Source organism: Nomascus leucogenys, chromosome 1a, assembly GCF_006542625.1.
Source record: "Nomascus leucogenys isolate Asia chromosome 1a, Asia_NLE_v1, whole genome shotgun sequence".
Taxonomy (NCBI): Eukaryota; Metazoa; Chordata; class Mammalia; order Primates; family Hylobatidae; genus Nomascus; species Nomascus leucogenys.
The window spans coordinates 94,147,618-94,175,048 of record NC_044381.1 but is presented as its reverse complement, the minus strand read 5'-3'; the positions used below and the strand labels follow the sequence as shown (position 1 = coordinate 94,175,048).

Genomic DNA, 27,431 nt, shown 5'->3' with positions numbered 1-27,431 from the left:
AATATTTAAAGTTTCCCTCCAAGGCGGAGCTTGCAGTGAGCCAAGATCGCACCACTGCACTCCAGCCTGGGCGAGAGAGCGAGACTCCGTCTGAAAAAAAAAAAAAAAAGTTTCCCTCCAAAAATATTATAGTTATTTCAGGGAAATAAAACCACCTGCAAGTTTATTTTATGAATGTAATTCTACATTAAGCTACACACCAAAAAATATGGTGACTAATATTAACATGGGCATACATAAAAAATTAACCAGATGAAGTCATTTGCAATTCAGGCAGCTATAAAAAATATCGGAGAAATAGACCCAGCTCGGTGGCTCACGCCTATAATCCCAACACTTTGGGAGGCTGAAGCGGGCGGATCACAAGGTCAGGAGATTGAGGCCGTCCTGGCTAACACGGTGAAACCCCGTCTCTACTAAAAATACAAAAAAATTAGCTGGTCGTGGTGGTGGGTGCCTGTAGTCCAGCTACTTGGGAGGCTGAGGCAGAAGAATGGTGTGAACCCGGGAGGCGGAGTTTGCAGTGAGCCAAGATGGTGCCACTGCACTCCAGCCTGGGCGACAGAGTGAGACTCTGTCTCAAAAAAAAAAATAAAATAAAATAAAATAAATCAGAGAAATAAATTGTATCTCTTTTTGCTAAAGACTTAAGTAATTATTATTCTACCTCAGTTAATTTAGTCAACATGTATAGTCACATTTCCTAATTATGAATTCTTCATTAACTGTATTAGGTTTTTCTGTGAAAATTTTACTTAGAATTCAAGTAAAATGTCCTCTCTCAGCTTCAGGCCGTAAAGCTGCCAACTGACAGTATAATAACAGCTCATAGTTGCCTAAAAAAATCATTGTAGTTTTTTTTTGTTTGTTTGTTTTTGAGACAAAGTCTTGCTCTGTTGCCCAGGCTGGAGTGCAGTCGCTCGATCTCGGCTCACTGCAACCTCCATCTCCCAGGTTCAAGCGATTCTCCTGCCTCAGCCTCCCGAGTAGCTGGTATTACAGGTGCACGCTACCACGCCCAGATAATTTTTGTATTTTTAGTAGAGACGAGGTTTCCCCATGATGGCCAGGCTGGTCTCAAACTCCTGACCTCAGTGATCTGCCCACCTCGGCCTCCCAAAGTGCTGGGATTACAGGTGTGAGCCACTGCACCTAGCCCATTGCACTGCACTCTTAAAGGCATGAAGTATCAAAAGGGAATTTTTTTTTTTTTTTTTTTTTTTTTTGAGACAGAGTCTCGTTCTGTGGTCAAGGCTGGAGCACAGTAGGGTGGTCTCTGCTTACTGCAATCTCTGCCTCCTGGATTCAAGCGATTCTCCTGCCTCAGCCTCCCGAGTAGCTGGGATTACAGGCTTGTGTCACCAAGCCCAGCTAATTTTTGTATTTTTAGTAGAGATGGAGTTTCAGGGTTTCACCATGTTGGCCAGGCTGGTGTCAAACTCCTGGCCTCAAGTGATCTGCCCACCTCAGCCCCGCAAAGTGCTGGGATTAGAGGCGAGAGCCACCGTACCTGGCCCAAAAGAAAAAATATAATTTTAAAGCTTTAAACTTGATATTTCAAAATTGGAATCATAAAACAAATCAATTTTATAAACTCAAATGATACTAAATCTGGGTGCAGAGCTAGATTTGTTATTTAAAAAAGAAAATGATACTAAATAGGAACTATGGAGAAAATTAATTAATTAATTAATTTATTTATTTTGAGATAGCATTTCACTCTTGTTGCCCAGGCTGGAGTGCAATGGCGGGATCTCGGCTCACTGCAACCTCCACCTCCCAGGTTCAAGCGATTCTCCTGCCTCAGCCTCCCAAGTGGCTGGGATTACAGGCACCGGCCCCCACGCCTGGCTAATTTTTTGTATTTTTTTTTAGTAGAGACGGGGTTTCACCATGTTGGCCAGGCAGGTCTCAAACTCCTGACCTCAGGTGATCCACCCACCTTGGCTTCTCAAAGTGCTGGGATTATAGGCAAGAGCCACCATGCCTGGCCCCAAAGGGAAAATATAATTTTAAAGCTTTAAAATTGATATTTCAAAATTGGAGTCATAAATCAATTTTATAAACTCTAAAATGATACTAAAATCTGAATATAGAACAGGATCTTTTTTTTCTTTTTTGAGATGGAGTCTCGCTCTGTTGCCGGGCTGGAGACCAGTGGCGCGATCTTGGCTCACTGCAATCCTGCAATCTCCGACTCCCAGGTTCAAGCCATTCTCCTGCCATTCATCCGCCCACCTCAGCCTCCCAAAGTGCTGGGATTACAGGCGTGGTCCACTGCACCCGACCTATTTTTTTTTTTAAATGATACTAAATAGGAACTATAGAGAAAATTTAAAATATAAGTTATAGGGTTTCAATCTTGAATTGAGTTCTAAAATTACCTCAAGTAAAAAAAAAAAAAAAAAAAAAACCGCAAGTAAAATTTCTTGTGCTACTTGCTATATTTGCTTTATTAATTAATACTACTATATATTTTTCTTTTCTTTCTTTTTTTTTTTTTGAGACAAGGTCTCGCTTTGTTGCCCAGGCTGGAGTACGGTGGCATGATCATGGCTCACTGCAGCCTTGAATTCCTGGGCTCAAGCAATGCTCTTGCCTCAGCCCTTCAAAGCAAAGATTACAAGCATGAGGCACTGTGCTCAGCCAAGTCACTTTTCAGTGAGTTTTCATACATATTATCTCATTTAATCTTTAAAAACAACTACACATAGGTGAGGCAAGTTATCTCTCTTCTTTGTAATCATGGAACTTTAACTACAATGAAAGTTAAGTTTTTGTCAAAGCAAGGTGACTACTACAGGACAGAGCCAGAACTAAAAACCAAGTTTCTGACGTCTCATGGTACCTCTCAGTGAAGAAAATATAAAAAGATTTCTTATCACCCAGGGATCTGTTGGACTGGGCTTCACAACTCAGGGAAATTCCAACATGAATATGCCATATACATGGTCATTAAAGACTTTAAGAGTGGATATAGACCTCTATCATAACAGCATGAGGAACTCTGGACCCACTTCCCAGTAAAACTGATGAAATTCATTAAAAAATAAACATTTAAAGCCCCTGGAAATGGTCTTAATGGCATATAAATGAATAAACATCTATTCAAGAAAATCTATGAAAATTTGATAACAAAAGCAAACGTCTGTGGTAACTGAACTAAGACCACTCCCTCTCAGCACCCTTCCAGCAAAGGAAGGCAGAAACTGCACTTCAGACTGGTACAGCCAAGAATACAGGGTTCCCCCTCCCCTCAGCTTCCAGTTGGGTTTTCTTCTCAGGTGGAACAGAATATTAACCAGCACTTCTCATCTATTACTAAGGCCAATTTCCAGGTAAGTGTGGTTGACAGGGGGTGACTCTCTTCTTCCACCAGCCTCTGCTCACAGAATGGAGGCTCCACCTTGAGCATGGCACCAGTGAGAATACCAGCGCCCTGATCGCCTTTACCCAGTTCATAAGGCAGCAGAGGCAAGTCAAAAATACTTAAAGCTACTAACCCCACCACCCGTAAATGCTCAGCTCCTAAAGTGAAGGCGTTATTCAGACAGAAATGAGCCATTGTCCCCACCCCCAGCTCCAAAACCTTGGCTCAGAGATTGCCCTGAGTGACAGGCAGAAGGGTGGGGCTGGGGTACGGAGTCAGCCAGGACAGGAAACAAAGCAGATAACTCCTAATCTCTTCCCAAAGGAACTGACTTCATTTGCAACACACCTAGAAAAGTCCAAGGCTAAGGGTGTTCTCAAAAACATTGGAGATTGTAGCAAAATGTACAGTGGTCCCCCTTTATCTGCAGGGGCTGTGTTCCAAGACCTCCCATGGGTGACTGAAACTACGGATAATACTGAACCCTATACTGTGTTTTTTCCTATATACACATACCTATGACAAAGTTTAATTTATAGATTAGTCACAGTAAGAGATTAACAATAGCTAATAATAGAACGATTATCACAATACACTGTAATAATAGTTATATGAATGTGGTCTCCCAAAATATCATGTTGTACCGTATTCGCCCTTGTTCTTCTGATGAAGGAGGTACCAAGTGTGACAGTATGAGATTTTATGATGCTACTCAGAACGGTGATCAACTTAAAATTTATCAATTGTTTATTTCCGGAATTTTCCATTTAATATTTTCAGAGCACAACTGACCATAGGTAATCACAAAAAGCAAAACTACAAATAAAGGGGGGACTAGTGTAACTGGGAGAAGATTCTTAGATTCAATAAAAATACAGGCTAAACTATAGGCTAGCTAATTTGCAGGAAAGAATAGGAGTGGAGAATAGACTCCACTAAAAGAACACAGCAGTCACTAAACAAATAAACAGGCAAATAACAATGACAAGATGTGGGGGCGCAGTACCCAGAGTTGCTATAATATATAATCTAAAATATCTAGTTTCCAACAAAAAATTATGAGACATGCAAAGAAACAGAAAAGTATGACCCATACATAGGAAAAAATATCAGGCAACAAAAAATACCTGTGAGAGTGACAAGATGCTGGATTTAACAGAAAAAAAAAATTCAAATAGCTTTTATAAATATGTTTGAAAACTTAAGAAAATAACAAATTAAAAATAAAGGAAGGTATAACAGTATCACATCAAGTAGAGAGTATCAAAAAAGAGACAGATATTATTAAAAACAAAACAAAACAAAAACTGGCCAGGCGCAGTGGCTCATGCCTGTAATCCCAGCACTTTGGGAGGCCAAGGCAGGTGGATCAAATGAGGTCAGGAGTTCCAGACCAGCCTGGCCAACATGGTGAAACCCAATCTCTACCAAAAATACAGTAATTAGCCCGGGCATGGTGGTGCGTGCCGGTAAGCCCAGTTACTCCAGAGGCTGAGGCAGGAGAATCACCTGAATCCAGGAAGCAGAGGTTGCAGTGAGCCGAGATTGCACCACTGCACTCCCGCCCGGGCGACAAGAGTGAAACTCCATCTTAAAAAAAAAAAAAAAACAGCCAGGCGCAGTGGCTCACATCTGTAATCCCAGCACTTTGGGAAGCCAAGGAAGGTGGATCATTTGAGGTTAGGAGTTCAAGACCAGCTTGGTTGTCTCTACTAAAAACACAAAATTGGTGGAGTGTGGTGGCTCACGCCTGTAATCCCAGCACTTTGGGAGGCCGAGGCGGGTGGATCACAAGGTCAGGAGTTCGAGACCAACCTGACCAACATGGTGAAACCCCGTCTCTACTAAAATACAAAAATTTAAAAATACAAAAATTAGCAGGATGTGGTGGTGTGCATCTGTAATCCCAGCTACTCGGGAGGCTGAGGCAGGAGAATCACCCAACCCGGGAGGCAGAGGCTGCAGTGAGCCGAGATTGTGCCACTGCACTCCAGCCTGGTGATGAGTGAGACTCTGTCTCAAAAAAAAAAAAAAAAAAAGAAATGTAAATGCTTCTGTAGAAAATATTCACTTAATTCAAAAGATAACAGTAGAAAAGGAAAGGAGCAAAAAGACATGAGACATAGAAAATAAAAGGTAAAATGGCAGATGTAAATCCAACTATATCAACATAAATTATGAATGGAGTAACAACCGAATCAAAGGGCAGAGACTGTTAGACTGGATTAAAAAAAACAAAATCCAACTATATGCTGTCTACAAGAGATACTTTAGATTAAAAAACACAAACAGATTCACAGTAAAAGGGATGGAAGAAGATATACAAAACAAACTATAAAAAAGCTCACACTGGCCGGGTGTGGTGGCTTGCACCTATAATCCCAGCACTTTGGGAGGCCGAGGCGGGTGGATCACAAGGTCAGAAGATCGAGACCATTCTGGCTAACATGGTGAAACCCCATCTCTACTAAAAATACAAAAAATTAGCTGGGTGTGGTGGCACGCACCTGTAATCCCAGCTACTTGGGAGGCTGAGGCAGGAGAACGGCGTGAACCCAGGAGATGGAGCTTGCAGTGAACCGAGATCATGCCACTGCACTCCAGCCTGGGCAACAGAGTGAGACTCCGTCCCAAAAAAAAAAGAAAAAAAAAAGTTCACATGGCAATATCAGTAGCAGACAAAACAGACTTTTTTTTCCTTTTTTTTCTGAGGCAAGGTCTTACTCTGTCACCTAGACTGGAATGTAGTAGTGAGATCCCAGTTCACTGCAGCCTCAACCTTCTGGGCTCCAGCAATCCTCCCAACTCACCTCTCCAAGTAGCTGGGCCCACAGGTGTATGCCACCACGCATGGCTAATTTTTTTTATCTTTTGTAGAGACAAGGTCTCACTACATTTCCCAGGCTGGTCTCAAACTCCTGGGCTCAAGAAATCCTTCTGCCTCAGCCTCCCAAAATGCTGGGATTACAGGCATGAGCCACCATGCCAGACCTAAAATAGATTTGAAAACAAAAAACGTAACTAGAGATAAAGAAGGACATTTCATAATGATAAAAGGGTCAATCTATCAGAAAGATACGAAATTATAAATATATATGCAGTTAATTTAATAACAGAGCACCAAAGTACATGAAACAAATCTGACAGAAAGAGAAGGAGAAATAGACAATTCAACAATAATAGTTGAAGACTGCAATATCTCATTTTTAATAATAAATAGGGGCTGGGCACGGTGGCTCACACCTGTAATACCAGCTCTTTGGGAGGCCAAGGCAGGCGGATCATGAGGTCAAGGGATCGAGACCATCCTGGCCAACATGGTGAAACCCCGTCTCTACTAAAAATACAAAACTTAGCCAGGCGCACGCCTGTAATCTCAGTTACACGGGAGGCTGAAGCACAAGAATCACTTGAACCTGGGAGGCAGAGGTTGCAGTGAGCTGAAATCGTGCCACTGCACTCCAGCCTAGGCAACAAGAGTGAAACTCTGTCTCAAAAATAATAATAATGATAATAAATAGGACAACTGGGCAGACGATCAGGAAGGAAACAGAAAGCTTGAACAATACTATAAAATCAATTAGACCTCACAGACACCTATAGAACACTTTCGACAACAACAGAATATACATTCTTCTCAAGTACATATGGAACATTCTCTAAGACAGACCACCTACTAGGCAGGCTATAAAACAAACGTCAATACATTTAAAGGGCCAAATAATATAAAGTATGTTCTCTGATCAGAATGGAGTGAAATCAGAAATCAATAAAAGGAAATAAATAGACAAACTCACAAATACGTGGGAAGTAAACAACGTACTTCTAAATAACCAATGGGTCAAGGAAGAAAACCAAAAGGAAAAAAAGAAAATACTTTAAATAAAAATGAAGGTATAGGCTGAACGCAGTAGCTCACACCTATAATCCCAGCACTTTGGGAGGCCGAGGCAGGCAGATCACCTAGGTCAGGAGTTTGAGATCAGCCTGGCCAAAATGGTGAAACCCTGTCTCTACTAAAAATACAAAAAATTAATTTGGCATGGTGGCGTGCGCCTGTAATCCCAACTACTCGGGAAGCTGAGGCAAGAGAATTGCTTGAACCCAGGAGGCAGAGGTTGCAGTGAGCCAAGATCATGCCACTGCACTCCAGCCTGGGCGACAGAGTGAGACTCCGTCTCAAAAAAAAGAAGGTATAACATACGAAAACTTACGGAAAGCTGGGCATGGTGGTGCACATCTGTAAACCCTATTACTTGTGAGGCTGAAGCAGGAGGATCGCTTGAGCCCATGAGTTCAAAGCCAGCCTAGGCAATATGGCAGGACCCCATTTGTAAACAACAAGAACAACAACAAGAATTTATGGAATAAAACTAAGGCAGCACTTAAAGGGAAACTTGTATTCGTAAATGCCCAATTAAGAAACCTAGCAATAACCTAGACTTCTGCCCTAGGACACTGGAAAATGAAACACAAACTACACCTAAAGCAAACAGAGGAAGGAAATAATACAGGCAAGAGCAGAAATTAATAGAGAATAGAAAAACAACAAAGAAAATCATGAAACCAAAAGGTGGTTCTCGTGAAAGACCAATCAAAATTGGCAAACATTTAGCTAGATTGACCAAAAAGAAAGAGTAAACGCCCAAAATTACTAGAATCCAAAATGAAAAGGAAAATCAACCTTATGAAAAATAAAAAGAATTATAATGAAATACTACTGTATGCCAATAAATAAGATAACAGATAAAAGGGACAAATTCCTAGAAAGACACAAACTCATACACAACTGACTCAAAAAGGAACAATCTTAATAGCCCTATAGCAAGTGAAGAGACTGAACTAGTAATCAAAAAAACTACCCACAAAGAAAAGCCAAGGAGGCTTCACAGCTGAAGTCTTCCGAACATTTAAAAAATAATTAAGGCCAGGCGCTGGCTCACACCTGTAATCCTGGCACTTTGGGAGGCTGAGACGGGGGATCATTTGAGGTCAGGAATTCAAGACCAGCCTGACCAACATATTGAAACCCCATCTCTACTAAAAATACAAAAAAAATTAGCCAGACATTGTGGCATGTGCCAGTAGTCCCAGCTACTTGGGAGGCTGAAGCAGGAGAATTGCTTGAACCCAGGAGGCAGAGGTTGCAGTGAGCCAAGATCACACCACCACACTCCAGCCTGGGTGACAGAGTGAGACTCTATCTCAAAAAACAAAAATTAAAAATAGTTGGCTGGGCGCAGTGGCTCACGCCTGTAATCCCAGCACTTTGAGAAGCTGAGGTGGGCAGATCACTTGAGGTCAGGAGTTCAAGACCGGCCTGGCCAACATAGTGAAAGCATATCTCTACTAAAAATACAAAAATTAGCTGGGTGTGGTGGTGCATTCCTGTAGTCCCAGCTACTTGGGAGGCTGAGGCAGGAAAGTTGCTTAAACTGGGGAGGCAGAGGTTGCAGTGAGCCAAGATCGTGCCACTGCACTCCAGCCTGGACGACAGAGCCAGACTCATCTCAAAAAAGAGGCAGAAACAACCTAAATGTCCAATAGCTACAAATGGATAAATAAAATATATAATATATTCACATGATGGATTACTTGACCATAAAAAGGAATGAAGTAGTAACACATGCTATAACATAAATGAACCTTAAAAACATTATAAGTGAAAGACCACAGATGAGTCCATTCATATAAAATAGGAAAATCTATCCACAGAAAGTAGATTAGTGGTGGCAGGTGGGATGGAGGATCAGGGGTGATGGCTAAAAGGTATGTGGTTTCTTTTTATTTACTTATCTTTCACTTACTCTGATAAGAACGTCAAGTTTCTTTTGAGGTGATGTAAATGTACTAAAATTGACTATGGCAACGGTTGTGCCATATATATCCATACATAATTATCTGTGAATAATTAAAATCACTACATTGTAAAATATAAATGGTTGAATTATATGCTATGTAAACTGTATCTCAAAGGTTTAAAAAAGGTGTAAATCTTTAGTAAAGTAATAGATATATTCTTTTTATAACTGTGTTTATTCTGCTTCTAGGTAAACATAGGCCACCTTTTGAGACGATGACTTTTAAAAACATAAGCAAATACACATAAATATATACAGATAAACATGAATTAACCCTTCAAAGTAATTAAAAAGAAGACATTTATTCCAACAATTCTTTCACTGCATGAAATACCTCTTTAATATTCTACCTGCATTTGGAACTACCTTCAGAGTATATGGTATAATCCTTTGAATATTTTCTGTGTGGAAAATCTGATATATATATATATTTTTTAGATGGAGTTTCACCCTTGTTGACCAGGCTAGAGTACAATGGCACGATCTCAGCTCACTGCAACCTCTGCTTCCCGGGTTGAAGCGATTCTCCTGCCTCAGCCTCCTGAGTAGCTGGGATTACAGGCACCTGCCATCACGCCTGCCTAATTTTTTATATTTTTAGTAGAGACACGGTTTCACCATGTTGGCCAGGCTGGTCTCAAACTCCTGACCTCAGGTGATCCACCCACCTCAGCCTCCCAAAGTGCTGCGATTACAGGCGTGAGCCACTGCTCCTGGCCTGCTTATGATTTTTTATATTTTTTATTTTTTATTTTTTTTTTATTTTTTGAGACCAAGTTTTGCTCTTGTTGCCCAGGTTGGAGTGCAATGGCGTGATCTTGGCTTACCGCAACCTTCGCCTCCTGGGTTCAAGCGATTCTCCTGCCTCAGCCTCCCTGGTAGCTGGGATTACAGGCATGCGCCACCATGCCTGGCTAATTTTTTTGTATTTTTAGTAGAGATGGGGTTTCTCCATGTTGGTCAGGCTGGTCTTGAACTCCTGACCTCAGGTGATCTGCCCACCTTGGCCTCCCAAAGTGCTGGGATTACAGGTGTCAGCCACCATGCCTGGCATGATTTTCTAATAGCCAAATATTTAAAGTCAAATCTGATGAAAAGGAATAACATTTTTAAAATCAAATATAAACAATTCTCTATTCTGTTACCATGCTTAATTTTCTTTATAGCACTTTTCATAGCCTGATAATTATAGTACGTATGCATTTACTGCCTGTCTTCTCACTAGTACATGAGAGCAGAAATTTATATCACCCACTGCTTAAAATAGTACCTGTTAGAAAGTCAGTAAATATGTGATTACCTGGATTCTCAAAGTAATTACTTGAAGGGCATTTCTTTATAAATAAATAAAAATTTCTTTATAAATATATAGCTAGTCTCATAATTGTATAGTCACATCTTGTATAATTTAGAAATTCTCCAAGTTAGTTGATAAGGCATACAAAGTTCAGAAATGTATATTCTTATCTTCCAATCAAAACTTGAGGCAAACTTTTGTTTTGTTTTGTTTTGGAGATGGAGTCTCACTCGGTTGCCCAGGCTGTAGTGCAGTGGCGCGATCTCGGCTCACTGTAAGCTCCGCCTCCCGGGTTCGTGCCATTCTCCTGTTGAGGCAATATTTTAAAAAGCTGACAACTCCCTAAGTTTTGAGTGGAAACTATCATGGTAGTACAGTCCTTAAATCAAAGGTACTGGGATTCAAGCACTCAATTTAGCAAGATAAATCTTTTTTTTGAGACAGAGTCTCGCTCTGTCCCCCAGGCTGGAGTGCAATGGCGCGATCTTGGTTCACTGCAACCTCTGCCTCCCAGATTCAAGCAATTCTCCTGCCTCAGCCTCCCAGGTAGCTGGGATTACAGGTGTCCACTAATACATCCAGCTAATTTTTTGTATTTTTAGTAGAGATGGTATTTCGCCATGGTGGCCAGGCTGTTCTCAAACTCCTGACCTCAGGTGATCCCGCCTCAGCCTCCCAAAGTGCTAGGATTACAGGTGTGAGCCACTGCGCCCGGCTGATCAATCTTAAATCTATCCATACTAACACAGTACTCTGACACTGAAAAACAAGCTGTTTCAGGCTACTGAAATGCTGGAAATGTTTCCATCCATATCATGTAAAAATATTATCTTCTATCAAAATCACCATACATAATATTTTATAACAAGAATATAGTTGATTTAAACCTCAAAAGGTCCCTTCCACTCAATGTTTAGGGAAAAAAAATCAAAACAAAGCCCACTGAGGAAAGAATCATCAATATCAAACCTACCGGATCAACAGTAGGCAAAACATCTTTCTTATCCAGGCCATCAACTTCATCTTCATCTGTGCTGTATTCTTCCATTGTTTCACCACTAACAAAGTGGATGACTCTCCTTGGGACTTTCTTCTTTTTTCCTATGACTCCCAGTTCTACATTTTCAAAGCCTCTTTCGTTACTCATCTATATCAACGATATTTTAAGAAAATGAGAGTTTCAAGTGAGATTAATTTTCTTTCATTGCACGTGAAAAACTTTTGGTAGGTTTATTGTAGTAAAGAAACAAATCTTTAAGCAGTTTTGGTTTGTTCTGAGACAGGGTCTCACTCTGTTGCTCAGGCTGGAGTACAGTGGCAAGACTACGGCAGACCAAATAAAACCCACCATTTGTAAACCAAATCTGGAAAGCAGATTATCAATGTTCTATCTCTGAACTTCCAGATGTCTTGGCCAGTAATACATATGTAACAAAAGAGATTTCTGATAGTAAAAAGATTTCACAAGTTCTTAAACTTTAGTAGTCTATGGAATTTTTTTTTCCCCCAGACAGGGTCTGGCTGTTGCCTAGGCTGGAGAGCAGTGATGCAATCATGGCTCACTGCAATCTCAAATTCCTGGCCTCAAGTGATCCTTTTGTGTCCACCTCCTGAGTACCTGGGACTATAGGAGCATGCCACCACACTTGGCTAATTTTTTTTTCTATAGGGACAGTGTCTGGCTATGTTGCCCAGGCTGGTCTCCAACTACTGGCCTTAAGCAATCCTCCTACCTCAGCCTCCCAAAGTTTTAGGATTACAAGCGTACATCACTGTGCCTGAGCTGGAATTCTAATACAAATTTTACTGCTATATATTTACACTATATATATATATATATATATATATATATATATATATATATATATATAGTGGGAGATGGTGAAGAGCTTCTTTTCATTGTCCTCTTGCCTTAAGTTTAAACTCCTAAGATAATTGCCTGAAGTTGGGCCAGGTGCGGTGGCTCACACCTGTAATCCCAGCATTTTGGGAGGCCGAGGTGGGCGGATCACAAGGTCAGGAGATCGAGACCACGGTGAAACTCCGTCTCTACTAAAAATACAAAAAATTAGCTGGGCGCAGTGGCAGGCACCTGTAGTCCCAGCTACTTGGGAGGCTGAGGCAGGAGAATGGTGTGAACCTGGAAGGCGGAGCTTGCAGTGAGCCAAGATCACACCACTGCACTCCAGTCTGGGCAACACAGCAAGACTCCATCTCGAAAAAAAAATAAATAAATAAAACTGCCTGAAGTTTAAACTTCCAGATTTCAAAAAGGTACAGTACATACAACTGTGAAGAAAAATCCGGCAACAGTGGTTACTCTATGGATAGAAACTAAGATGGGGGAGAAGGAGCAGACAAGGGAGTAGTCAAAGGAGGCCTTTTATTCTTTTTGCATATACAGGACTACAGTACTGTCATGATTAGAGTCTATGTTCATAGAATTCTCTAGGATAGTCCAGAGTACAAACATTTTGTTCTCTATAAAGATTCTTGTGGTTATAAGCAAACATAATTTAAACCCGTGACTGCTGTTCAACCACTGGAAAAGCTCTTTGAATTGCTATTGCAAAAAAAGTATTATACTGATAAACACAGTGAACTGCCCAGTTATGCAAGTATAAGCTACTTTATTTTTATACACTGTTTCATCTTAATCTTCTAAGGTCCTTCTTAGAAAACAGATACGATTCTTCTCTGCCTTTTACCTCCCAAAGGTAAGTTTAGTCATTAGCCAGGATTTGAACTGCAGATCATGAAAATTTGGTAACACGCCAGGAGTGGTGGCTCACACCTGTAATCCCAGCACTTTGGGAGGCTGAGGCAGGAGGATCACATGAGGTCAGGAGTTCGAGACCAGGCTGGCCAACATGGCAAAATCCCATCTTTACTAAAAATACAAAAATCAGCTAGGCATGGTGGTACACATCTGTAATTCCAGCTACTTGGGAGGCTGAGGCATGAGAATCACTTGAACCCAGGAGGTGGATGTTGCAGTGAGCCGAGATCGCACCACTGCACTCAAGCCGGGGCAACAGAGCCAGACTGTCTCAAAAAAATAAGGCTGGGTGCCGTGGCTCAGGCCTATAATGGCAGCAATTTAGGGGGCCAAGGCAGGTGGATAACCTGATGTCAGGAGTTGGAGACCAGCCCGGCCAACATGGTGAAACCCTGTCTCCACTAAAAAAAACAAAAATTAGCTGGGCGTGGTGGCCCGCACCCGTAGTCCCAGCTACTCGGGAAGTTGCGGAATGAGAATCACTTGAACCAGGAGGTGGCAGCTGCAGTGAGCTGAGATCGTGCCACTGCACTCCAGTCTGGGTGACAGAGCGAGACTCCATCTTAAAAAATAAAAATAATAAACTATCTTAAAAAATAAAATTTGGTAACATAGGCTATCTATAAAAAAAGTCACAATTCTTTCTAGTCTGTCCTGAGGGTTCAAACAAATCCCAGCCCTTAACAAGGGAAGATCAGGTCATTTATTGTGTCCATGAAAAAAATAAACAAGTAGTTAACCCAGGACACATTTCTTCTACCCACCCCCAACCCCTACCAATCCCCAGGCACTGATAGCCATCCCTACCCAGTCTCATGTTTACCCTTGAGATAAAATTTGGCTATGGTTGTCCTGAGATCAACGTTTCCTTTTGGACCATGACTCAGCTTTTTGGATCCCTTAATTTCCTATGCAAAGGAAAGATAGATGAGCTAAGTTAGATCTCCAGTCATCCTACTAACTGGATGGATCTAATGTCAATGCAACAGCTCCAGTCAGTGAATAGAGAGCTCAGATCCTTCACAGTATACCACCATGCCCCACCCTATCCCACCCCCAAGACAGTAGAGGCTTCTCACTGCTCCCTCTAGCAATCTCTCATTGGCTTAATTTTTTCCTTCTATGACACAGGCAAAGGAAGGAATGTCAGTGCTCAAAAAGCTTCAGATTTTAGAGTATTTCAGATTAGGGATAATGATTCCAACCTCTACTTGGGAGGTGGGGGTGGGGGGCAATGAACGAAGCACTAACAGGTAAAACCAACCAGAAAATCATTTGATACAAAATTCCCAATAATTATATTTTTAAAAGATTTTTCTTTTTTTTATTTTTCAAACATCAACTTGAACCAGAAATCCAATAATTACAAATAAAATTTACACATGGCTGGGCACGGTGGCTCACGCCTGTAATCCCAGCACTTTGGGAGACCGAGGCAGGCAGATAACTTGAAGTCAGGGGTGTGAGACCACCCTGGCTAACATGGTGAAACCCCACCTCTACTAAAAAAAATACAAAAATTAGCCGGGCGCGGTGGAGCGTGCCTATAATCCCAGCTACACAGGAGGCTGAGGCAGGAGAATCGCTTGAACCCGGGAGGTGGAGGTTGCAGTGAGCCGAGATCGTGCCATGCACTTCAGCCTGGGCAACAGAGTGAGATTCTGTTTCACAAAACAAAAAAAGTTACACTGTGAATTTTCCAAATGCTTCATTTTATAAATCTGCAAGTAAGAAAAATTTCACTGCCAATTATGCAAATTCCATAACAAACCCCAAAGATCTGATAGTTTCATAACACCAGGAAATTATGAGGTACCATGTCAATTAACATTTTACTCCATTTTATAGTTAACCAAACTATAAATGTGCTTATCTTTATTCTCAGGATCTGTTTTTTTCTTTTTTGAAAAGGGGTCTTGCTCTGTCATCCAGGCTGGAGTGCAGTGGTGCGACTTTGGCTCACTGCAACCTCTGCCTCCTGGGTTTCAGCGATTCTCCTGCCTCAGCCTCCCAAGTAGCTGGGACTACAGGCGTGAGCCACAATACCCAGCTAATTTCTCTATTTTTAGTAGAGATGGGGGTTTCATCACGTTGGCCAGGCTGGTCTCGAACTCCAGACCTCGTGATCCACTTGCCTCAGCCTTCCAAAGTGCTGGGATTATAGGCATGAGCCACCCCGCCCAGCTCAGGATCTGGTTTTAATGGCAATTTTTTGTATATACTCCCACGGCACCCAGACTTCTTTAAAACACATACTACACTTGGAATTTATTCTTTGTCATCTTCCCCAACTAGGCTATTAGCAACATGGGGGTAGGTACTGCTATATCTTTCAGCCTAGAGTTCCTGGCACATAGTAAGTGCTTGGTAACAGAGGTGCCAAATAAATCAATCACTGAATGGTACTGAAATTTTAACTCCTTTAAAAACATCAAGGCTGAGATTCTGGTTAAAAGTCTATTCAGAGAAGCTGCTGGATAGAATGTCACAACAGGAGGTCGGGTGCGGTGGCTCACGCCTGTAATCCCAGCACTTTGGGAGGCCGAGGCGGCAGGTGGATCACGAGGTCGGGAGTTCAAGACCAGCCTGACCAAGATGGTGAAACCCCACCTCTACTAAAAATACAAAAATTAGCCAGACATGGTGGCGCGTGCCTGTAGTCCTAGCTACTCAGGAGGCTGAAGCAAGAGAATTGCGTGAACCCGGAAGGCGGAGGTTGCAGTGAGCCGAGATCACACCACTGCACTCCAGCCTGGGCCACAGAGTGAGACTCCATCTTAAAAAAAAAAAAAAGAATGTCACAACAGGTACTGGATGGCCTGTTTGGAGGCCTAATTCTAGACCCTATCTCCTATCTCTTACTCCCTTTCCCTACATTGCACTAGGGATTTTTTAGTTCTGCCAAACTTGGGAAGAAGTGTAAGATAGCGGCCTCTCCCTCTCCTGAGATGTCCACTTCCCTGGCTTCTTCCCTCTTACTGTGCTCAACCCCCTGGGCATAGAACTGGAGTTCTCAAAGATGTTTCTGATTCAGGAATGTGAATCCAAAAGCACAAAGGGCAAATCAGAAAACGGAACTCATTGGTGTTTAACGAGAAAGAAGAGATATTCAATATTTAATAATATATATAATATATAAGAAATATATAATATCGAATGATAAAATTCCAGACAGACTACACCAAAACTTAATAGTTACCTTTGGGGAATGAGAACATGAAGAAAGGGTGGTGGTGGGGTATTTCTGTGAATTTTTATCTTTTGTTCTACAGCCTTCTTTACTGTTTAAGTAGTTATTTGTTAACCAAGAATGTGAAAACAACATAATATCACTAACCCAAATCAAAGAGCCTCGCACTTCAAACAACATTTAGCTGGTATATAAGTACAGGTGTGTTTACTTTGCAATTAGATCCAGGGCGGAGGTAGTGATTTTAAAAAAACAATTCTAGTAACAACAGGAAAAATCAAATTGAAAAACATCAAGCACCACGGACTCAAAGGTTAAGTGTAAGCCCACTTGCCAACAACAGGTCTTAACTCAACTGAAAATGACGTGGCTTCCTTATCAATTCATGTTGTCCGCTGAATCCCCTTCTTAAGTAGGAGGGAAAAAACAAATTCCATATAGAGTCTGGTATGTGGGAAAGTTGTGTTGTTTTTGGAGTTTTTTTAGTTTTTTATTTAAAAGATGGGTTCTTGCTCTGTTGCCCAGGCTGGATAAGCTTTTGTTAATGCAAACGACATCTTATACTATAAGAGATACACAGAGATATACTCACAGTTTGGGAGAAATGTCTTACTAACATTCAGGTACTTAGTCTCAAAAATGAGGCTACTGAAAAAGCTTCATTCTCATGGAGGATGGGAAGAGTTACACACATGAGCAACTCAAGGGTTTTTTGTTGTTGTTGTTGTTTTGAGACAGTCTCGCTCTGTCTCCAGCCTGGAGTGCAGTGGCGTGATCTCGGCTCACTGCAACCTCCACCTCCACGGTTCAAGCGATTCTCCTGCCTCAGCCTCCCGAGTAGCTGGGACTACAGGCGAGCGCCACCACGCCCAGCTAATTTTTGTATTTTTAGTACAGAAGGGGTTTCACCATGTTGGCCAGACTGGTCTCGAACTCCTGACCTCAGGTGAGCCACCCACCTTGGCCTCCCTAAGTGTCTTTTTGTCTAATACTGAAAAGTTGCAAGAAACTTTAACTCTCTAAACCAGCGCTGTCCAATACAGTAACCACTAGCCACATGTGGCTAATGCGCACTTAAAATGTGGTCAGCCAGACCTGCGATATGCTGTGCGTGTAAAATGCACCCAGGATTTAAAAGACTTAGAAAAGACTCCAAAAGAGAATGCAAATACTTCATTAGTAACTCTCATAGTAATTTTAGGTTGAAATTGTCTTGATAAATTAGGTTAAATAAGATACGCTATTAAAATTAATATCGGTTTCAGTTTTTTAAAACGTGCCTACTGGAAAATTTTATTTTTTTTATTTTTATTTTTTTTATAATTTTTTTTCTTTTTCTTTTTTTTCTTTTTTTTTTAAATTTTTTATTTTTTTTCTTTTTTACAAACCCTTGTGTCGAGGGCTGACTTTCAATAGATCGCAGCGAGGGAGCTGCTCTGCTACGTACGAAACCCCGACCCAGAAGCAGGTCGTCTACGAATGGTTTAGCGCCAGGTTCCCCACGAACGTGCGTTGCGTGACGGGCGAGGGGGCGGCCGCCTTTCCGGCCGCACCCCGTTTCCCAGGACGAAGGGCACTCCGCACCGGACCCCGGTCCTGGCGCGCGGCGGGTGGAAAATTTTAAATTGCAATTTTCAATGCAGCTTGCATTCTATTTCTGTTGGACAGCGCAGCTCGGAACCTTAGTTGCCTCGGGGGTGAAATGGGGCTAACACCCACCTCGAGTGGTTACTGTAAGGATTCAGTGAATTAAAGCCGGTAAACGTTTGGCATATGCCAAGCAAAGGGCAGATGCCAAGGCAGGCGCTCGCACCAGAAGAGACTGAGAAATGGTTGAAGCCGCCCTCACCTGGCTTCCAGCTACTGCAAGGACAGCCTCTGGGGGACACGCCTTCCTTCTTCCTCTGGTAGACCAGAAGCTGGACTATCACCCCAGGAACCCGAGGCCGCCCAAGTCTGCTGTGCTGCCAACCAAGGGGTTGGTGAGTGAGGCAGGGGACCCTCCTTCCCACAAGCTGGTCTCACTGAGCAGAAACAGGGGTGCAGTGAGGAGGAACTCCAAAGCTGGGGCGGCCCGCTCGGAGGACGGCCGGGCAGGCTAAAAGAGCGGCCCGCGGAGAAGGCAAGGAGGCGGCTCGGCTCCCCGGACGTCAGCCTCGGCGGCCCCACCTACCTGCCCCGCAGATTCCCCGAATGCCGCGGCGGCCGCAGCTCCCGAGGCTGCGACGGCTTCTCCTCGTTCCACACGGCCCACCGGCTCCTGGTCCATCGTCGTCGCCACCACAGGGCTGCTGGCGCTGGTGAGAAAGAGGGTAATGGCCGGTAAGCCCACTTCCATCCTTGGTCTCCCCGCCCAGTCGCTGGCCGAGCCAGGCTGTCGGGAAGTGGGACTCACCCGCAGCGCCCCGCCTCGCGCCGCGCCTAGCCAAGTCTCTGGGAAGGGGACTCGCCGGCCTTAGGGGCGGGGCCAGCCCACGCCTCGCCTAGCCCGCCGGGCTCCGTACTCCCAAGACTGCAGTCTGGGAGGCGCAACTACCGGCTCGCGCGGGCGAGGCGAGGCGGGGCGGGGCGGGGCCTTGCGGGGCGTCGCTTCCGGCCAAGCAAGCATCCAGAGCTGGTGGATCCCCGCCTGGCACCGCCTGTGACGTCATTCCTGGTACGTGTACCTGAAGCCTGGCGTCTCGACCTCGGCGCAGCCCCTCAACAGCTGCGTCCGGGGCAGTCACCCCCGCAGGACCTCGGTTTCCGCACTTGTGAAATGAAGACAGCTGTGTCGTTGTACTTCAAAGGCTAGTGATGGGATGTAGTTGCTGAAAAATGTAAAATGTACGACTCGTGCTGCATTTTCCATTCCTAACGTGGGTGACAGTCCAGCGAAAATACCCTCGAAAGAAGAACCCCAGGGGTGATATTTGCTTACTCTTGTCTGAAATACTTAAGTATAACTGTAAAAAGTGTTAAGTGAAAAGACCTGAAGGAGAGCAAAGGGCAGTAGTAAGCTTCCATCTTGACAAATGTAAGGAATGTTTTATCTGTGTCCTGAAGTCGTGTGCTTATGTTAGAGGGGGCGTCCCAGATTTTTTCCGTCTTTCGCAATGTTCAACCAAAGTAAAAAAATCATGCAATTACTGCATGACTTCAACATCAAACAAGTCTGAGGTTCTGCCGGTAAATGGTTTATTGTTGTTTCAGCATGAAAGTTTTCACAAGTATGTAGGGGTCAAAACCAAAACATATATTGTTTTGGCTATGGGAGGCTTCATTTGATACTTTAAATTCCATTTTCATACTAGTCTCAATTCAGAAATGCTCCCTAAAGTTGTATGACCTTGTAAATGTTTTTCATCATAGCAACAGCAGGCCCAAATATTAAATATTCCTTTCTCTTCTGTGCCAAAGTTCTTCTCCTTACCCTCTGCCTAATGTTATTGTACACTTCCTATCCCATGTATAACTGGAACCGAAAAACAAAACCAAAAACTTTAAAAACAAATAATCATTTGAAAACTATCTACACCTTAAAAACTAGTTGGAAATCCATATTGCTCTGTATCCTGGTAATAAAATCAAGTTAGGTTGCTGCTGAAGTAAACAAGTTAGTACATGATCTGACTCTGTATGGTGGCATCAGCAGGGAGTTGAGACAGTCCAAAACAGCGAAACCAAACTCGGCCATAAATTGAAAACAAAAATAAAGAACCAATTGTTAAGACTTCATGAATTGGTATTCATAAACAACACAGTTCTGCATTATATGTATTCAAAATCTCTTCCTTCTTACTGGCAAGCAGGGCAATCAACAATCTTTATTACTAAAAATTTGTGGAATATTTATAAATGCATGATTTTATTTTCCAAATTGGCAATTAAATATCAAATTACAATTTTCTTTTTCTTTTTTTTTTTTTTTTTTAAGATGGGGTCTTGCCCATGCTGGAGTGCAGTGGCACAATCGTGGCGCACTGCAACATCCGCCTCCCGGGTTCAAGCAATTCTCCCACCTCAGCCTCCCGAGTAGCTGAGATTACAGTTGTGCACTACCACGCCCGGCTAATTTTTGTATTATTAGTAGAGACGGGGTTTCACCATGTTGGCCAGGCTAGTATCGAACTTCTGACCCCAGATGATCCACCCACCTCAGCCTCCCAAAGTGCTGGGATTACAGGCGTGAGCCACCACGCCTGGCCTCAAATTACAATTTTCATTGCCAAAGCAGAATATATTTTTACGGTTTACAAATGTATTTCTTAGTTTACTGAAAATTCAAAGTACCAGTTATATTCTAACATGAACTGGAAGTATTTCCTAAAAAGTTATTTTTAACACAAATATGCAATTGAAGAGCAGTTTATTACAAATCAACAACTCAGGCTGGGCACGGTGGCTCAGGCCTGTAATCCCAGCACTTTGGGAGGCCGAGGCGGGTGGATCACGAGGTCAGGAGATCGAGACCATCTTGGTTAACACTGTGAAACCCTGTCTCTACTAAAAATACAAAAAATAAGCCGGGCATGGTGGCAGGCGCCTGTAGTCCCAGCTACTCGGGAGGCTGAGGCAGGAGGATGGTGTGAACCCAGGAGGCGGAGCTTGCAGTGAGCCGAGATTGCGCCACCGCACTCCAGCCTGGGCGACAGAGCGAGACACCGTCTCAAAAAAACAAAAACAAAACAAATCAACAACTCAAAGCAACATAAAAGCATAGAAATTCTAGTGGTTTTATTTGGGGCATTTATATTTTTGTCATTATTTCCAAACTGTTATAGCTCAACCAAAAGTAGGGCACCAAGGCAATGTGCCAAATTTTTCCTTCTTTCACTTTGTAACATATATTGTATCGTAGCACTATGACAAAAATAAATTCAAGTATTACGATAATTTATCTACTTGAAAACAATGTGGTCTAAATTTATCATTTAATGATACATATAGAGCTAAAAAGGTAAATTTGGATTGAACCATTTCTGCATAAGGCTGGGAAAATAAATCTGAATAAAATTTGATAACCAGGAGTGTTCATCAAATAAACAAGACATTCTTAGGGTTTTAACATAGCTACATATATATACTTTGATAGAGAATATTTTTTAAGTTATCCATCAAACAGGACAATATATTTTTATCAAAAATAATGCACAAGAAAAAAAGATGATAAAAATAAAAATGCATTTTAGGTTCAGTCTAAGCATAAAGAATTTTTTTTTTTTGAGACAGGGCCTTACTGTATCACCCAGGCTGGAGTGCAGTGGCACAATTATGGCTCACTGCAGACTCAGACGATCCTCCCACCTCAGCCTCCTGAGTAGCTGGCATGCGCCATCACACCTGGCTAATTTTTATATTTTTTGTAGAGATGAGGTTTCGCCATGTTGCCCAGGCTGAAGAAGTTATTAAAATCATGGTAGTGGTTTCACTTATGGAGCACAATATGCCAGGTACTTTGCTTTCTTTGTATTAACTCTTATTCCTCACAACAATTCTGATATATTACTGTAACTACCAACATGGTATAGATGAGGAAACAAAGAGAGGTTAAGCAACTTGCTCCAATGACACAGCTGGTAAGCAGCAGAGCCAGGATTGAAACCCAAGCATTCTGATTCCACCACCTACACACTTAGCCATTCCGCCCCATTGAGAATGAAAATGTCAAAAAATACAAGGCCAGTAAGTGTTAGGAAGGCAAGACATTTCCACACCAAAGGTGAGTATGTTATTTGGAAGATTTGGATGGAAATGAGTAAAGTATGTTTCTTTTTAAAAGTCTTTTAGTAAGCTTTAAAGCTCTATAAGAAGCAGATGAAAATACCAAGTGAATTTTTAGATTTGATGTTATGTAAGGTTTTGTTTTGTTAATTAAAATTTGGTCAAGTTTTGTGTTTGTGTGTGGTGAGAATATACCAGTGATATCCAACCACCAAAATTTTCTTTTTTTTTTTGAGACAGTCTCACTCTGTCACCCAGGCTGGATTGCAGTGGTGTGCTCTTGGTTCACTGCAATCTCGATCTCCTCGGCTCAAGTGATCCTCCCACCTCAGGTCCCAAGCTGGGACTACAGGCACACATCACCACACCCAGCTAATTTTTGTATTTTTACCAGAAACAGGGTTTCACCATGTTGGCCAGGGTGGTCTCAAACTCCTGGCCTCAAGTGATCCACCCGCCTCAGCCTTCCAAAGTGCTGGAATTACGGGTGTGAGCCACCATGCCCGGCCTAGAATTTTCTGTATGGTATTAGGCATAAAATAACTAGCTTTCTTTGCACACTATGCCTAGACTCAGTAATTTTAATGTTGGAGAGCTGTGCATCTTCATCTAAAATCTGTAGAACCCTGAGTGTCTTCTGATAAGAATCTACAACAAATATAAAGATATAATCCTTTTTTTTTTTTTTAGATAGAGTCTTGCACTGTCACCTGAGCTGGAGTGCAATGGTGTGATCTTGGCTCACTGCAACCTCTGCCTCCTGGGTTCACGTGATTCTCCTGCCTCAGCCTCCCGAGTAGCTGGGATTACAGGCGCACACCACCACACCCAGCTTATTTTTTGTACTTTTAGTAGAGATGGGGTTTCACTATGTTGGCCAGACTGGTCTCGAGCTGCTGACCTGGTGATCCTTCCACCTTGGCCACCCAAAGTGCTGGGATTACAGGTGTGAGCCACTGCGCCCGGCAAAGATATAATCCTTTAAGGGATTATATTATTGATTCTGTTAAAGACAAATTATCTTTATTATAATAAAGACATAATCCTTGAAAGGATTATATTATTGATCTTTAAAGATCATGATTATGCCTCATCTCTCAGAGCAAGATCACACTTTTTTTTAACACAGTAAGAAGGAAATTGCAAAAAAAACAAGGGACACACATCAACTGAAGAGTTTCACATTCTTATTTCCTACCAAGTGGAATGTCAAGAAACATGCAGCTATTTCTTGTACCAATTCTGACAGAATTGAGATTATGAACCCCTTAATTGATTTCCCAAGGTCAGAAAGCGTGGGCCAATGATGATATCCAATAACAATTCCTACCTCTTTTGAGTCACTGAGGAACAAGTTTCTCTTTCTATATAAAAGCATAAAACACAAGCAAACATGATTCCTGAAATATGGAAATATGCAGACATTATATGTTCTCACTTGATGCAGATATGAGACCTCTCTCTGGAAAAAGGCTCACAAAACTTTAGCATATCTTGCTTAAGAAAAATAGTCCACAGTCACAGGCTGCAAAGGAAAAGCCTATATGCAGCAATGTCAGAGGAATCTCAGACCTCAGGTGGGGGAGTTTCTTAGTGTCAGATTCAACTGAATCATCCCTCTTACAAACAAGTATTACTGTGCAATTTCTTGGCTGTTTTTCCACTTATGATCCAAGTGGTACCAACAATGAACTGTGTTAGGCTAATGAGAGAATCTTTTAAGCCAAGCGAAGCTAAAAGATGTAACATGCTCTTCAAATGAAGAGAGAAAAACATAATGAAAGGACTGCAAAAAGTAGCATATGCATGCCAAACTCAAAAGAACCTATGTGGCAGTCAGCACCACATTAATAAAAGGAATTGTACCATAGTTACCAGCTTACAAGGCATATGTTTACTTTAAAAGACTCCAAAAATTGGCCGGGTGAGGTGGCTCACACCTGTAATCCCAGAACTTTGGGAGGCCGAGGCGGGCGGATTACGAAGTCAGGAGATCAAGACCATTCTGGCGAACACGGTGAAATCCCGTCTCTACCAAAAATACAGAAAATTAGCTGGGCATGGTGGCGGGTGCTTGTAGTCCCAGCTACTCGGGAGGCTGAGGCAGGAGAATGGCGTGAACCCGGGAGGTGGAACTTGCAGTGAGCCGAGATCGCACCACTGCACTCCAGCCTGGGCGACAGAGCAAGACTCCGTCTCAAAAGAAAAAAAAAAAAAAAACTCCAAAAATTATATTGTATTAAATATGCCCATATTACAGATAAAGGCCAGTACAAGAGACATAGGGCTTAGGGTCTTAGGTAAGCAATTACTGAAAACTGAGTACCTATCTACTCCTAGTGGCAAAGTGTGGAGGAAAACTATCATAGCAAGATTTCACAGTGCATCCATTAACTACAAAATTAGCTACAAAAATAAGCCAAAGGCTACCCAACTGACTTAGAGGTAAAGTTTAAATTAATCCCCAGCATGTGAGGTGTAAAGTCATCATTCCTACAACTCATGGCTCAAAAGCAAAGAAGGTACTAGGTTCAAGCTTCATGTAACCCCTAAATGTTTGGAACGTGGTAATTAGAACTTGGGGCAGAATTTTGAGGATGATGACTAATCTAGTGAATCCAAAGAATGATAGTGATAAAGAGATCAAATGATGTAGACTTGAGCTGTGATGATGGCCTTCTGGTTTTGGATATGATCATTTACTTGGCTTTACCAATAACTATTCATTTATCAATAACTATTCGTAAGTCTTGAGGAAGATGAGTAATTATATTGTATTTAACCATGATTCTCACTGACATGGTTGTTTTTATTAGACCTCATTCAAATTCTCTGGCTGCTCTCTGTATTCAAATACTAAAATATTTTACTCTACATAAGCATCAAGTTGAAATTCCTTCACATTTTAATTTTCAATACTTTGTTCCATTTTTTACTGAAATATTTTCTTGTATGTGTATATGTACCAGAGCTACCTGTAAAATAAATTCATTCAAATTTATTTTATATTATGATTTGCTGTTTAGATTTTCTAAATTCACTAAAATACTAATATATTAATTTTACTCTAACATTAATATGCATATTACGGGGCTTTAGCTCCAGCAAATTTCCTGGTTTTGTTGCTACCTGTTTATCAGTATTCATGTATAACATTATATTTCTTCTTAGTTATGTGATACTATATTTCACATTACTAATAATATTAGTACATTATTACTGCATATTAGAACTTAGGACTTACTCTCACATTGTAACATACTGTATTTACTTGAACAAAATAATGGTTTATATAACACACATTACATGATAAAAAGAATTTAATTTTTTCCAAAAAATTTCTCCAGAAAATTGTGAAGCATTGGGCACATATATACCTTTGTATCTTATATACAATTAAATATGATACTTTCAGAACACTGACATCTATCACATTTAAATCGTTAATTTCTGTCTGGGCGGCATGGCTTATGCCTGTAATGCCAGCACTTCTGGGAGGCCAAGGCAGGAGGATCACTTGAGCCCGGGAGTTCAAGACCAGCCTGGGTAACACAGTGAGACCTTGTCTTCACAAAAAATTTAAAAATTGGCCGGGCACAGTGGGTCACGCCTGTAATCCCAGCATTCTGGGAGGCCGAGGCAGGTGGATCACTTGAGGTCAGGAGTTTGAGACCAGCCTGGCCAACATAGTGAAAACCCATCTCTCTTTTTTTTTGAGACAGAGTCTCACTCTGTCCCCCAGGCTGGAGTGCAGTGGCACAGTCTTGGCTCACTGCAACCTCCACCTCCCAGGTTCAAGCAATTCTCCTGCCTCAGCCTCCCAAGTAGCTGGGACTACAGGCGCATGCCACACCTGGCTAATTTTTGTATTTTTAGTAGAGACAGGGTTTCACTGTGTTAGCCAGGCTGGTCTTGATCTCCTGACCTCAGTAATCTGCCCGCTTCGGCCTCCCAAAATGCTGGGATTACAGGCGTGAATCACCCACTCTACTAAAAATACAAAAATTAGCTGGGCACATGCCTGTGGTCCCAGACTTGGGAGGCTGAGGCAGGAGAATTGCTTGAACCCAGGAGGTGGAGGTTGCAATGAGCTGACATCGTGCCTCTGCACTCCAACCTGGGTGACAGAGTAAAACTCCATCTCAAAAAAATAAATGAAATAAAATAAAAAATTAACTGAGTGTCGTGGCACACTCTGACAGTCCCAACTACTCAGGAGACTGAGGCGGGAGGATTGCCTAAGCCCAGCTCAAGGTTGCAGTGAGCCATGACTGCACCACTGCACTCCAGCCTGGGGGACAGAGCAAAGACCCTGTCTCAAAAAAAAAAAAATTAATTAATAAAAAATCATTAATTTCCCCTTTCTTCATTTTGTAGTTTGTGATATTTAATTTCTCAATTTGTTGTTGTCTTATAATTACATGAGTACTGTAAGCTTAAGGAAGCTACACCTAGTTTTATGGTTACATATATTTAACATTATAATAAAATTCAGGAAGAATTCAATGTTGTACGGTATTAGAGCTAGCTAGTGGTCTAAGTTGGGAGTATATGAAAAAAATGGAGTCAATTTTAACAACAGTGAAAAACAAATGGAAATGTGTTCGAATTATTAAAGGATTTAATTTTGGTATTTGGTTTGGCTGTGTCCCCACCCAATCTCATCTTGAATTGTAGCTCCCATAATTCCCACGTGTTGTGGGAGGGACCTGGTGGGAGGTAATTGAATCATGGGGGCGTTTACCCCATACTGTTCTCATGGTAGCAAATAAGTCTCATGAGATCCGATGGTTTTATAAGGGGAAACCCCTTTTGCTTGGTTCTTATTCTCTCCTGTCTACCACCATGTAAGATGTGCCTTTCGCCTTCCACCATAATTGTGAGGCCTCCCCAGCCACATGGAACTGTGAGTCAGTTAAACCTTTTTCATTATAAATTACCCAGTCTTGGGTATGTTTTTATCAGCAGCATGAAAACAGACTAATACAGTAAACTGGTACTGGTAGAGTGGAGTGCTGCTGTAAAGATACCCAAAAATGTGTAAGCAACTTTGGAACTGGGTAACAGGCAGAGGTTGGAACAGTTTGGAGGGCTCAGAATAAGACAGGAAAACATAGGAAAGTTTGGAACTTCCTAGAGATTTGTTAAATGGCTTTGACCAAAATGCTGATAATGACATAGACAATGAAATCCAGGCTGAGGTGGTCTCAGATGGAGATGAGGAATTCGTT

General features: G+C 42.0%; 1 protein-coding gene across 2 annotated transcripts in view; it reads right to left on the bottom strand.

Annotated features, from left to right (window-relative positions):
- FAM177A1 (family with sequence similarity 177 member A1) overlaps positions 1 to 19,556 on the bottom strand; it is a 38,436-nt gene extending 18,880 nt beyond the window's left edge. The window contains exons 1-3 of one of the 2 annotated variants that reach the window (XM_012504388.2): positions 18,893 to 19,556; positions 18,671 to 18,794; positions 11,502 to 11,675 (exon numbers count right to left, since the gene is read on the bottom strand). In XM_012504388.2, the coding sequence (XP_012359842.1) occupies positions 11,502 to 11,675; positions 18,671 to 18,766 (270 nt within the window). In that variant the 5' untranslated portion in view covers positions 18,767 to 18,794; positions 18,893 to 19,556. Of the gene's footprint in view, positions 1 to 11,501; positions 11,676 to 18,670 lie in introns of both variants that reach the window. The other variant, XM_003263705.4, reaches the window with a different exon arrangement.
- Positions 19,557 to 27,431: the final 7,875 nt, after the last annotated feature.